The 11,260-nt window shown below is 54.8% G+C and overlaps 2 protein-coding genes across 3 annotated transcripts; one reads left to right on the top strand and one right to left on the bottom strand.

Annotated features, from left to right (window-relative positions):
- Nucleotides 1–4: 4 nt before the first annotated feature.
- LOC129514068 (myotubularin-related protein 9-like) lies at nt 5–6,348 on the bottom strand. The gene is given in 11 exon segments (XM_055332641.1): nt 5–706; nt 2,273–2,490; nt 2,573–2,714; nt 2,887–2,990; nt 2,992–3,049; nt 4,435–4,626; nt 5,068–5,254; nt 5,257–5,329; nt 5,447–5,512; nt 5,807–5,915; nt 6,094–6,348. Coding segments are annotated over 11 exon segments (1,356 nt in total). The 5' UTR covers nt 6,282–6,348; the 3' UTR covers nt 5–687.
- Nucleotides 6,349–9,434: 3,086 nt separating this feature from the next.
- Nucleotides 9,435–11,029, top strand: FAM167B (family with sequence similarity 167 member B). 2 transcript variants are annotated; one of them, XM_055332368.1, is made up of 2 exons: nt 9,435–9,911; nt 10,571–11,029. In XM_055332368.1, exons 1-2 carry the CDS (start codon nt 9,651–9,653, stop codon nt 10,796–10,798), a joined length of 489 nt encoding a protein of 162 aa, XP_055188343.1. In that variant the 5' UTR covers nt 9,435–9,650; the 3' UTR covers nt 10,799–11,029. The 2 variants fall into 2 exon arrangements, with proteins under 2 accessions (XP_055188343.1, XP_055188342.1); XM_055332367.1 differs by having other exon boundaries at nt 9,436–9,911; nt 10,568–11,029.
- Nucleotides 11,030–11,260: the final 231 nt, after the last annotated feature.

The raw sequence follows: 11,260 nt of genomic DNA on the forward strand, positions 1-11,260 counted from the left end.
TGTATACTAGTCGTGGAGATCTTTATTATTTAGACCTTCTCCTGACACTATAAGATGCGTCAAACCTGGAGTTTCTGTATGTTTTAGATTAGGCTGGGTTGCAGACGCCCTGATCCAAGGTCCAATGGTGCTGAGGGACCCTGCAGGGTGGGGGGTGTCTCAGGAACATTTCAGCCATCATCCAAGGAGCCAGCACTTAAAGTTGGAGCTCAGAGGTTGTAACTGTTGGCTGACAGCCCTTTGTTTTCTCCTTATCTGTCACTATTTGCCACACCTTCTCCCATGCCACCTCTGAAGGTTCAGGCAGGCAGATCCAGTCCAGAAACAGGCCTGTGGAGGAGGACAGATGAAGCTGGGCAGAGGGGCTAGCTTCACAGGGGAGAAGGTGGGATTGGGGGTTACCTTGCCACAGTCGCAGGCTCTGGGGCTCCACAGAGGGCCAGATGGCCAAGGGATTTGGGATGTAGAGTGAGTTCCGGAGCTTCCGTTGCTCATTTGGCTGGTTGAGCCCAGACCACAAGGAGTGGGTTCAAGTCCTTACTTTACACAGGCATCTCTAGGGAGTGAGTTTCCAGACTCCGATTATGCCTTCTGGGATTCGGGACTGGGGACCCTGGTGAGTAGGGTGACAGCCATCTCCTGGGGCAGTGATGACCTGTCCTTTTCTCCTGCCAATGTTCTTGCCAGTCAGATACTGTACTGGGCACTGGAATAAAGTAAGACAAGACAAAGTCCTAGTTGTTCAGGAGTTAATTCCATTAGTTCTGCCTGGAAGTGTCAGGGAAGGCTGAGAATGTGCCAGTTGGGCAGAAACTCACCAGGTGTGCAAAAGCATAGGAATATTTAGGAGGAGAGACTACAGGGCCAAGACCAAGAAAGTGGGAACAGGCCCAACTGAATGTTGGTGGATTGTTTTTTTAGAGAGGACGCACACAAGCAGGGGATTGGGGCAAGAGGGAGAAGGAGAACAAGAGAATCAAGCAGGCTCTACTTCTGGCACAGACCCTGACATAGGGCTCAACACCGGGCTCCGTCTCATGAGCCTGAGATCATGACCCTAACATCAGGACGTGAGCTGAAGTCAAGAGTCAGATGCTTACTGACTGAGCCACCCATCAGTCTGTGTTTTTTAAACTGGTGGCAGAGCTAGAACAGGGAGGCAGCTGTTCCAACAGCCCAAATAGGAAGAAGAGTCTGGACTGGGGTTAGTAGGAGGGGCCTTTTACAGGAAAAGACATGGTAAGAAGGTTTCAGGAGAAAGGCTGTATATGAAGGATGGGTGGATGGGGGAGGTACATAAAGATAACAGGTTTTTTTGTTTTGTTTTGTTTTTTAATTAATGAGAGACACAGAGGCAGAGACACAGGCAGAGGGAGAGGCACACATGCAGGGAGCCCGATGTGGGACTTGATCCTGGGTCTCCAGGATCAGTCCCTGGGCTGAAGGTGGCGCTAAACCGCTGAGCCACCCAGGCCACCCAAGATAACCGTTTCTAACCTGGGTGACCCAGCAGTGGAGTCCGTGAAAAGTGTGTGTGTGTGTGTGTGTGTGTGTGTGTGTGTGTGTGTGTGCGCGCGCGCGCGCACGAGCACACGCACACAGGGCACATCAGACAACAAAAGGGAGGAGTGTGAGCCCTCCCTCCCCTCAGGCTGATGAGAGAAAGATGGCTTTGGGGGGCTTGGGAACATATCTAACAAGTCAACCAGATAACGACCACTGCATGTGTGCCCACTGCGCCCACTGTGCCAGGCCCTTCCCATCCTTTAACTCAGCTAATCCAATTCAGCCCCACCCCACAGAGATGGCTGTTACTGGAAGCCTTCTTGCTACTGACAGGAAACAGGTTTCCTGTGATCACCCAGCAGGTGAGTGATGGAGCTGGAAGTTAAGCCCAAACCACTGGACTCAGTTTTCAACCTCTATTCCATTGCTTCACTAGAATTAGCCCCGCAAAGTGGTGGAAAGCCCCAGAAATGATTTTGCAGCAACTTTCCCCTTCAGTCCTTATTTTTAAGCTGGAGTGTCCTTGGTCTTTGTTGTGGACAGAGTGGGTAGGTCTAAAGGATTGGCCTTGGACCCATCCAAATCTGGGTTTGCAGAAGTTCTGGGGAAAGGTGAGATTTGGAGGCAGGGGAGGAGAGAACACTCAAAAGTTTTTCCCAAAGAAAAACTCATCCAAAAGGGAAAGATGTCTTCTCGTGCTGACAGCAGGTACCTGACCCTGGCCTGTGCCTGGCCCCTGACCCACTTTGACTCCCCCCTCACTCACCTCTCCTTTCTGCTGTTGCAGAGGAAGGTGCCAAAAGGGGAGGCATAGGCGTGCTCAAACAGAGCCAACAGCAGCCCCTCCCAAAACTCCAGCAACAGCGGGAACTGGCAGCCCAGCTGCCACACACAGTGCAGGACGAGAAAGATGGGTGCCTCATGCTTGGGGCAGGTATGGGAGAAGGCCAAGGTGGCACAGTGCAGCTGGAAGGAGTGGCCGGCCTGGGGAGGGGGCAGAGTGATGGGCACAAGGAAGCAGTGTTTCTGGATGGAGGGGGAGGGCTGGGGCTCAGCGGCCAGTTACCTGAATCCATTCACGCTCCACCAGTTCCTGGAATCCAGCCATGGTCCGGCTCAAGGGGTTCAGGATGAGTTGGGCCAGCGAAGTCACAAACCGGGTGCTGTCCATGCTTTCAGTCCCATGCACCAGGATGCAGGCCCCTTCCCTGTGGGCCAGGGCTTATTAACAGTGGCCAGTCCTCCCCAGCCCAGGGTGCCCTGGCCAGGAATCAAATGGGCCCGTTTCTAGGCTGTATGTGCTTACTGAGACATGGCTATGTGCCCAGGGGTAGAGAGCCCTGCCTGTCCACCCTGTTCTCTGCCTCGGTGGGTGCTTACCTTTCCATGCCCTGGGCAGCTAGGCAGGTGGTGCTCAGTGCCTCCTTCACGTGTACCAGCCAGCGGCAGCCCTCTAGTCAACTGAGCCAGCTGTCCATGCTCTCTATCCAGGTCCCCAAAGGCTTCCACCAGGCACACAAAACTCTCCTGTAGGGGGCGACCCCTGCACAAGTGGGAATCTGGTCATCCCGTCCCCAACCAAGCTCTGGTGAGCACAGACCTGGGAACAAGTGCTCTAGACCAATGAAAGAGACAAAGAACCCTCAGAGGAACCCTTTGACAAAAGGGACACCGGACCCTTTGGGGGAGCCCACCTAAACTGATGGAAATGATTCAGTATCTTTGAGGATTTCCCAATCTGATGGAGGAGACCCAAGACCCCTTGGGGGAGACCTAGTCTATTAGGGGTGCCTGGGGAGTGGTGACACAACCCTCTCTGGATATAAGAGGAAGCCCCCAATTTGATGGAAATGTCACAGTACCCGTGAAGTGGCCCAATGTGATAGGAGCAGCATGGTACTACCTGGGGGAGTCCCATCTGACAAGAGAGACACAACACTTAGGATTCTGGTATCTCTCTTGCTTCCCAGGAACTGCTCCGCTCAGGATCACCACTGCAACCTCCTGCTGGAAAATCTAATGAAGGCTTTTCCAGGCCTGTTTAATAAAAGCCTTCAATGGCTCCCCTCTCTATCTCTTTACGAGACAGAGTCTAAGATCATAATCATGGCATTCAAGGCTTTTGCTCAGGTCCTGTCACCCCGTTAGCCCCATCTCTCTCTGCCTTTCACACTCGACACTTCCACCGTTCTGAAATACTTGTAGCTCCCCAAACAGGACAAATGACAAGGAGTTCTGCTCCTATACACCTGTAGTTCCTCCCTTCCATCTGGAATGTCCTTTTGCTCTCTGGCTAACTCCTCTTTCAGGTGTCAGCAAATGCCTCCAATTCTCAGGGAAACTTTCTTTGCACTGCCTACACACAAGAGAGGGGAGCCTGCTCTGTGCTGCTGCTCATCACACTGAATCCCAACTGCCTAATTACTACTGATCTCCCAACCATGTCTGGGATGGCCACCATCTCAGCCTCTGTGCTCAATCAACATAGGTTGAATTAAGGAATAAACAGTTATGTATTCTGGAAAGGGGAGCAGTCCTCTCTCCTCAAAGCACAAAAACTCCCTGAGGACCTCCTTCTAGTACTACCATCACCTGGATGGATACAGCTGTGTAGGTAGAGCCCCCAGGGGAGGGCTGGGTCCAATGGGGAGAAAAGGGTGTTTGGTGAGGTTGTTCTTAGAAATCAAATTTCAGTTTAATGTAAAGAGAGGCTTTTTCTTTCCAGACAGAATTGGGGTGCCGAGAGGAATGAGCTCTCAGTGGGCGGTGTGCAAGTGAGGACGCTCACCCGGTAGGATGGCTACCTGGAAATGCTTAACAGTCCCCAAGGTCTGTGGAGGACATTCCCAACTCCTACCCCCTCCCTGAGGAGTCCTGTAGGAGAGCCCCTAGGAGAAGATCTGAAGACCTCTCACCTCTGCAAGGGGCCAATGCAGCCGTTCCCAGCCAGGGCAGGCGCCTCTGGCCTGGGTGCCGCCGCCGGTCACACGGGCCTGTTTGGCGGCCTGAGCCCCGCGGGTGTCCAAGATGAAGCCCCGGGCCCCAGGGCCAGCGCCTGCAGCTCGCAGCAGCTCCTCGTCCTCAGCGCAGCACCTTTTCTGGGGACCAGTCAGGGGCTCGCTGGAACGTAGCAGAACCTGCGAACCGGGACGCCACTCCGGAAGCTGTAGCCACCTGGCCCTGGCTCGGGGATTTCGCTCTGGGAGCCCCGTGGTGGTGGTGGGGGGGGGGGTGGCCTAGACCCTCGGGCTGGTCTAGAGCTGGGGGGGGGGGCGGGCTGGAGCTAAAGGACCCTAGCGGCGGAACTCGCAAGGCGTGGGGCCCAGCTGGAGTGGGGTGTAGCGGGGGTAAAGCGACCCGAAGAGTAGAACGTGGGTGGGTCCAGGGTTGAGGAAGACGACTGGGCTCCAGGGACCCCACGGGCCGGGGGCGGGGCCCGAGGTGGATGGAGACTTCGAAGCCCGGCAGAGGGGCGGGGGCGGGGGGAGGGGAGGGCGCAGGGGGCGGGGCCCGTTGGAGGCCGGTTGGGGTTCGGCTAGAAAGGGCAGGAGCTCGGGCTACAGGCGCGCGACGAATTGGCCCGGCCGTGCAGGAAAGGGCCGAGAAGGGCCGCAGTTGGTCTTAGTAGCGGAGTCTGGGTGGGTGGGCTCACGGTTCGCTGGGGCGTGGTGGTGGCTGAGCACCGGGCAGCGGCCTCCCGGGCGGAAGCGGGAGCTGAGCGCCAGGGCCCGGTCCTTTACAGCGCGCCCACGATCACGGCGCGGGGGTAACTGGGGCACAAGCTGAAGTTCTCGTTCACCTCTCTCAGCCGCCACGCGTTGGTCTGCCGCGCAGGGAAAGGCGAAGGCCAGGTTAGGGCGGTCGGGGAGCGCCGGGGCCTCACGCCCCTTGCAGGTGCGGCGGCGCTCGCACGACCACAGGCCCGCGCGACCGCACCCACCTCGCGGGCTACTCGCTCGTAGCGTTCGGGTGGGTGGAAGTGCCAGGCGTCGCCCAATCTCAAGCCCTTGGGACGGTAGAAGAATGGAAAGGAAGTGATGACCGATTCCAAAGGCGACAGCGCCAGGGGAAGGAAGTCGGGGGATCCGGGCAAAGTCGGAATCGTCTCGCCCGCGCCCTCCCAGCCCTCCGCTCCGCAGCCCCTGCTCTGCACATCCTGCAGAGCACCCCGCGTCCCCTGCCATTAGCTGTGTTCCAGGGTAACACTGGATGCCGGGTCGCCTTGCGCAGTAGGCCTTGTTTACTCCCCTCCTAACGAAATAGGGGTAGCTTAAGGGCCTCGGGAGCGCGGCTTGCGTACCTCCATGGAGCGGGCGATGTCCAGCGTCGCTCCCAAGCCCTCTATGTCCAGCTGCAACACTCGCAGGTCCTTACAGCTCCACGTGATGGTGCCGAAGCCACCCGAGACCCTGGGGATAGACGGGCTTGAACTTAGTGTCCCCTGCCCCCCTACCAGGGGAGGAGAAACGAGTTTATTAGGATTGGACGTAATGCAAGGGGGCACCAGCTCCAACTGTGCTTGCCCTTCCCCCTCCCCCGCGGAGCAGAAAGCTCTGCAACTACGGGGACGCCCCCGCCACGTCTCACCGCTTCTCGATGGAGTCTACACTACTACGCAACAGCAGCAGCCACAGGTCTGAAGTGACCTGGGGCCCTGGCGACAGCAGCAGGTGGTGGCCGGTGACGCATAGCGCGCCACGCAGTGGGGGCGCCTCCGGACCCCGCAGGAGCTTGGCTTGGGCCTGGCCCGTACGGATCAGCTCCGAGAACTCCATTCCGCCTGTCGTGGGCCTGGAGCCCAGCAGGACAGACTCCAGGAGCGTCAGGCGGGGCGAGCGCGGGCTCGGGCTCCTAAAGGGACGGGAACTGGCTGGGCAGCTGGCGACGCCGGCTGGACAGCTGTTAAGGAGGCCCCTTGGAGGAAGTGATCGATCGATCGGTTTCACAGGAATGTTCCCCTCCTACTGCCAGCACCTCTGAGCCAGGACCCCGGGCCCGAACCTTTTTAAGGAAACCTCAATTTCATCCATCTGTGAAATGGGGAGAATAATCTTGCTTAAAGCCCTTTACCTCGTGCCTTGGTCGCAGGTGGCACTCAACATTTTTTTTTTAACAGGTGCTGGCACTCTCACTGACTTAAAAAAGAAAAATACCTTCTCTTCTTGTGTACCCTGGTAGAAGGGTGGAAAGGGTAGGTGTGAAACTGGGAACTATCTACTTCCTCCCCTTATAGCGGAGGCTGGGTGGGGGAAATCCCTTAGTCCACCTTAAGTGCAAGCAGCTATGTAGCTGGTGCCCCTCCCCCACCGCAGCTGGAAGTCCCTGCCTGAGGGCGCCCTCTACGGAGACCACTTCTGGCTTAGTCCTGCCCTCCAAAGCCCAGTCTCCTATCACTTCATCCTTCAACCAAATTTGAATGGCCCATACACTAAACTGGACACTGTATTTAGTGAGGGACCCAAGGATGATGGAGGAAGGTTCTGTTCACTAGACCAGAGTGTGGTCTGGCAAGAGATACAGCTAAACTGATAAATTTCAAGAGTTGCAAGGATTTACTAGAGGACTCATCCATTTATCCATCCATCCAATTATTCTTTCACTTTAAAAAAATTCTTTCATTTCTTAAACACTAATGCCTACATCGTGTTAAGTGTTGATTATCAAGAAGAATAAAAAAGGGATCCCTGGGTGGTGCAGCGGTTTGGCGCCTGCCTTTGGCCCAGGGCGCGATCCTGGAGACCCGGGATGGAATCCCACGTCGGGCTCGGGCTCCCGGTGCATGGAGCCTGCTTCTCCCTCTGCCTATGTCTCTGCCTCTCTCTCTTTCTCTCTCTGTGACTATCATAAATAAATAAAAATTTAAAAAAAAAAGAAGAAGAATAAAAAAGACCATACCTTTAAAGAGCCTTTTGGACCACTGGGTTCCAGGCTTGGTGTAGGTGCACATGTATGCAAAACCTTTTATTTTATTTTTTTTAAAGATTTTGATATTTATTCATAGAAATGAAGAGAGAGGGGCAGAGACACAGGCAGAGGGAGAAGCAGTCTCCATACAAAGAGCCTGACATGGGACTCGATCCAGGGTCTCCAGGATCATGCCCCGGGCTACAGGCGGCGCTAAACCGCTGCACCACCAGGGCTGCCCGAAAACCTTTTAAAACACACACACAGGGATCCCTGGGTGGCGCAGCGGTTTGGCGCTTGCCTTTGGCCCTGGGCGCGATCCTGGAGACTCGGGATCGAGTCCCATGTCGAGCTCCCTGCATGGAGCCTGCTTCTCCCTCTGCCAGTGTCTCTGCCTCTCTCTCTGTGTGTGTGTGACTATCATGAATAAATAAATAAATAATCTTTAAAAAAAAAAAAAAAACAACCACACACACACACAGAGGGACACCTGGGTGGCTCAGCGGTTGAGCGTCTACCTTCTTCGGCTCAGGGCCTGATCCCCGGGTCCTGGGATGGAGTCCCGCATCGGGCTCCCTGGGCTCCCTGCGAGGAGCCTGCTTCTCCCTTTGCCTCTGTCTCTGCCTCTCTCTTTGTGTGTCTCTCTTGAATAATAAACAAACAAACAACAACAACAAAAAACCATACACAAAGAAAAGAAATCAGGTGGATACCCATAGTATAAACATAAAATCGAAGTAGTCTGTGAAAAGAACTAGAGGTAAAAGAGTGTAAATTGTAAAAATCCAAACCAAATGGGCTGGGAGGGCAGCCCAGGTGGCGCAGCGGTTTAGCGCCGCCTGGAGCCCAGGGTGTGATCCTGGAGTCCCTGGATCGAGTCCCACATCAGGCTCCCTGCGTGGTGCCTGCTTCTCCCTCTGCCTGTCTCTGCCTCTGTGTGTGTGTCTCTATGAATAAATAAATAAAATCTTAAAAAAAAAAAAGGTCTGGGAATTCGTTAGAAATGTGCCCCAACCCACGTGTCTCTTTAAGCAAGTTTTTCAGGAGATTCTCTTGCACAAGAAAGTGTGAGAACCATTGGAAAGTACATAAAAAAGGACAAAACTAGGAGTACCTGGGTGGTTCAGTCAGTCAAATGTCTGCCTTTGGCTCAGGTCATGATACAAGGGTCCTGGGATAGAGCCCTCCCCTAAGCAGGGAGCCTGCTTCTGCTTCTCCCTCTCTCTTTGCTGTTTCCCCTGCTTGTGCTCTCTCTCAAATAAATAAATAAAATCTTAAAAAAAAATAGGCAAACTAATCTTCACTGTCAGAAATTGGGAGAGAAAAAAGAAAGAAGAAAGAAAGAAAAAAAGAAAGAAAGAAAAGAAAGAAAGAAAGAAAGAAAGAAAGAAAGAAAGAAAGAAAGAAAAAAGAAAGAAAGAAATTGGGAGAGTAGTCACAGACCAGGAGCACCTCCTGGATGCTGGTAATGCTCAGTTGTTCTATCTGGGTGCTGGGTACATAAGTGGGTTCAGTTGGGGAGAATTCAGCAAGGCTTGTCCTTAATTATGATGTGTGAAATTTTCTGCGTGTATATTATAGATCAATACAAAATTTAAAAAAGGGAACAGCTCTGGTTGAAGCCCTGGGAGGGGCAGGGATAGGCGGGTCTAGGAACCAGCCACAGCTCTGTCTTTATCACATACAGACCTCCTGAGAGATTTCCAAGGGAACCTAAAGTTCCTGAGGCTGAAATCATTGATCTGTCCCCATAGAATCAGTGACTTATCTAAGTGTCATGAGTGAGGAGAGAGGGCACCTCACCAAACTTCAATCCACTCCCACCCCCTTAACTTGGGTCTTGGGAAGAAGGCCAAGACTTTAGTGTGGATGATGCTTTTCTCATCCTGGAGCAACTTCCTTTCTGGGAACAGGGTGTCTCCTTCTGGGCAAAGACAATAAAATTCATCCAAGGGGCAGGAGGAGCCCTGCCCCTCCGCCATCCGGATGGGCATCACGTGGCTCCCCAGAGTTGCAGGCCAGGAAAATCCCAGCTCTTGCACACTCAGCCTTCCATACCCCTCTATTCGCCCTCCCTGACACACTCAGCCTCTCTGACCCACCTTGAACATTCACCATCACACACTCCCTGGAACAGCTCTGTCACTCTCAGCTCCTGCCACCACTCCCCAGCAATACTGCCAGCCTTTCCCAAATTCCCAGGGCTGCAGCCTTGCCCTGTCACCCACTCCAAACCCACCATGTCCCTGGGGCCACTGAAATTCCAGGCACTAGGTGAAGAAAATGAAGAGGATGAGGAGGAAGAGAGCCTGGACTCTGTGAAGGCGCTGACGGCCAAGCTGCAGCTGCAGACACGGCGGCCCTCATATCTGGAGTGGACAGCCCGAGTTCAGAGCCAGGCCTGGCGCAGGACCCAAACCAGACCTGGGCTGGGGGGCCCTGGGGCCCTCTGCGGATTCGACTCAATGGACTCTGCCCTTGAATGGCTCCGACGGGAGCTGGTGAGTTGGGTAGGGTGGGCAGTCATCCTTAGGACCCAAGAAACATGGGTTTGGGGAGGGCATGAGAATGGGCATCACCTCTAGCAACTGCCTACTCCTTGGCTTTCTCCTGGGGCTGAGGAGCCGTGAATGGACTCCTCCAGTGATTTATTCAGCGATACTTGCTGAAGCAGGATTCCATCCAATCTACCTACTACTGACTACTCCCGTGACTCTGGGGACAGAGCCCTGCCCTTTGGGGCCACGGGTCTTAAGTGGGGAAGGCATAGCCTCCCCTACTCTGGGAATGGCCGTACCTCAAAGTTGCAGGGAGGGACAAAATGACTCATTGACCACACTGTAGGCAGAATCTGAGGAAGCCAGCATTATGCAGGTGGCTCTTAACCCAACATGTGCAAACAAAAAAATGTCTAGGCTCCAAATTGGAGATTGCACTTAGTTGACCTGGGGTGGGGCACCGGACACCTGTGTTTGTGTAACAACTGCTCCTTAGCTTAGTTTGAGAGCCAGATCTGGACGTTGGGGAGGGCTCAAGCTGGGGCGATGGGGGGTGGGGAGGACACAGCCTGTGCAAAGACCCAGGGTGTTGACAGGAAGGGAAGACTGATGCGAGTGGCTGAGGACCCAGGCAGCCTCACGCCCCCTCTCTGCTGCAGCAGGAGATGCAGGCTCAGGACCGGCAGCTGGCCGGGCAGCTGCTACGCCTGCGCGCCCAGCTGCACCAGCTGAAGGTGGACCAAGCCTGTCACCTGCACCAAGAGCTGCTGGACGAGGCTGAGCTGGAGCTGGAGCTGGAGCCTGGGGCCGGCCTCGCCTTGGCCCCGCCGCTGCGGCACCTCGGCCTCACCCGCATGAACATCAGTGCCCGGCGCTTCACCCTCTGCTGAGGGGCACCTGCTTGCCTCCTGGGACCTCCTGGGAAGGGGGAAGGGAGGGGTTCCTCAAAGGTGCCAACACCTGGCAAGGGGTGGTGGGAGGGTTGCTAGGGGCGGGGCTCCCTCAGTTCTCTGGGAGCATAAAGCCCCAGCATCCTGTTACCCTTGCTGCCCTAGATTGGGGAGGGGAGGTTAGAGGAAGGGGAGAAACTCACAGACCTCCAAGCTCTTCAATAAAGGCCCTCTCTGTTTCCCAACAAGGTCTCTGCAGTCATTTATTCAGGCCCAAGGTCACTGTGTGTCATCTGTAGCTAGGGCCAGGACTTCCACTGTGGGAAAGAAGGCCTGGGTTGGGGGTAGAGATGAACAGATGAACCCCCATCTCTCCCCCAGCTCCAGCTCTGTCTCTCTATCTTATCAAGCTCAGAACTGGGCAAGAGCTTGAAATCCTGAATCACCCCTATGGAAGGTGAC

The sequence above is a fragment of the Nyctereutes procyonoides genome, unplaced genomic scaffold, assembly GCF_905146905.1.
Source record: "Nyctereutes procyonoides isolate TBG_1078 unplaced genomic scaffold, NYPRO_anot_genome, whole genome shotgun sequence".
NCBI lineage: Eukaryota > Metazoa > Chordata > Mammalia > Carnivora > Canidae > Nyctereutes > Nyctereutes procyonoides.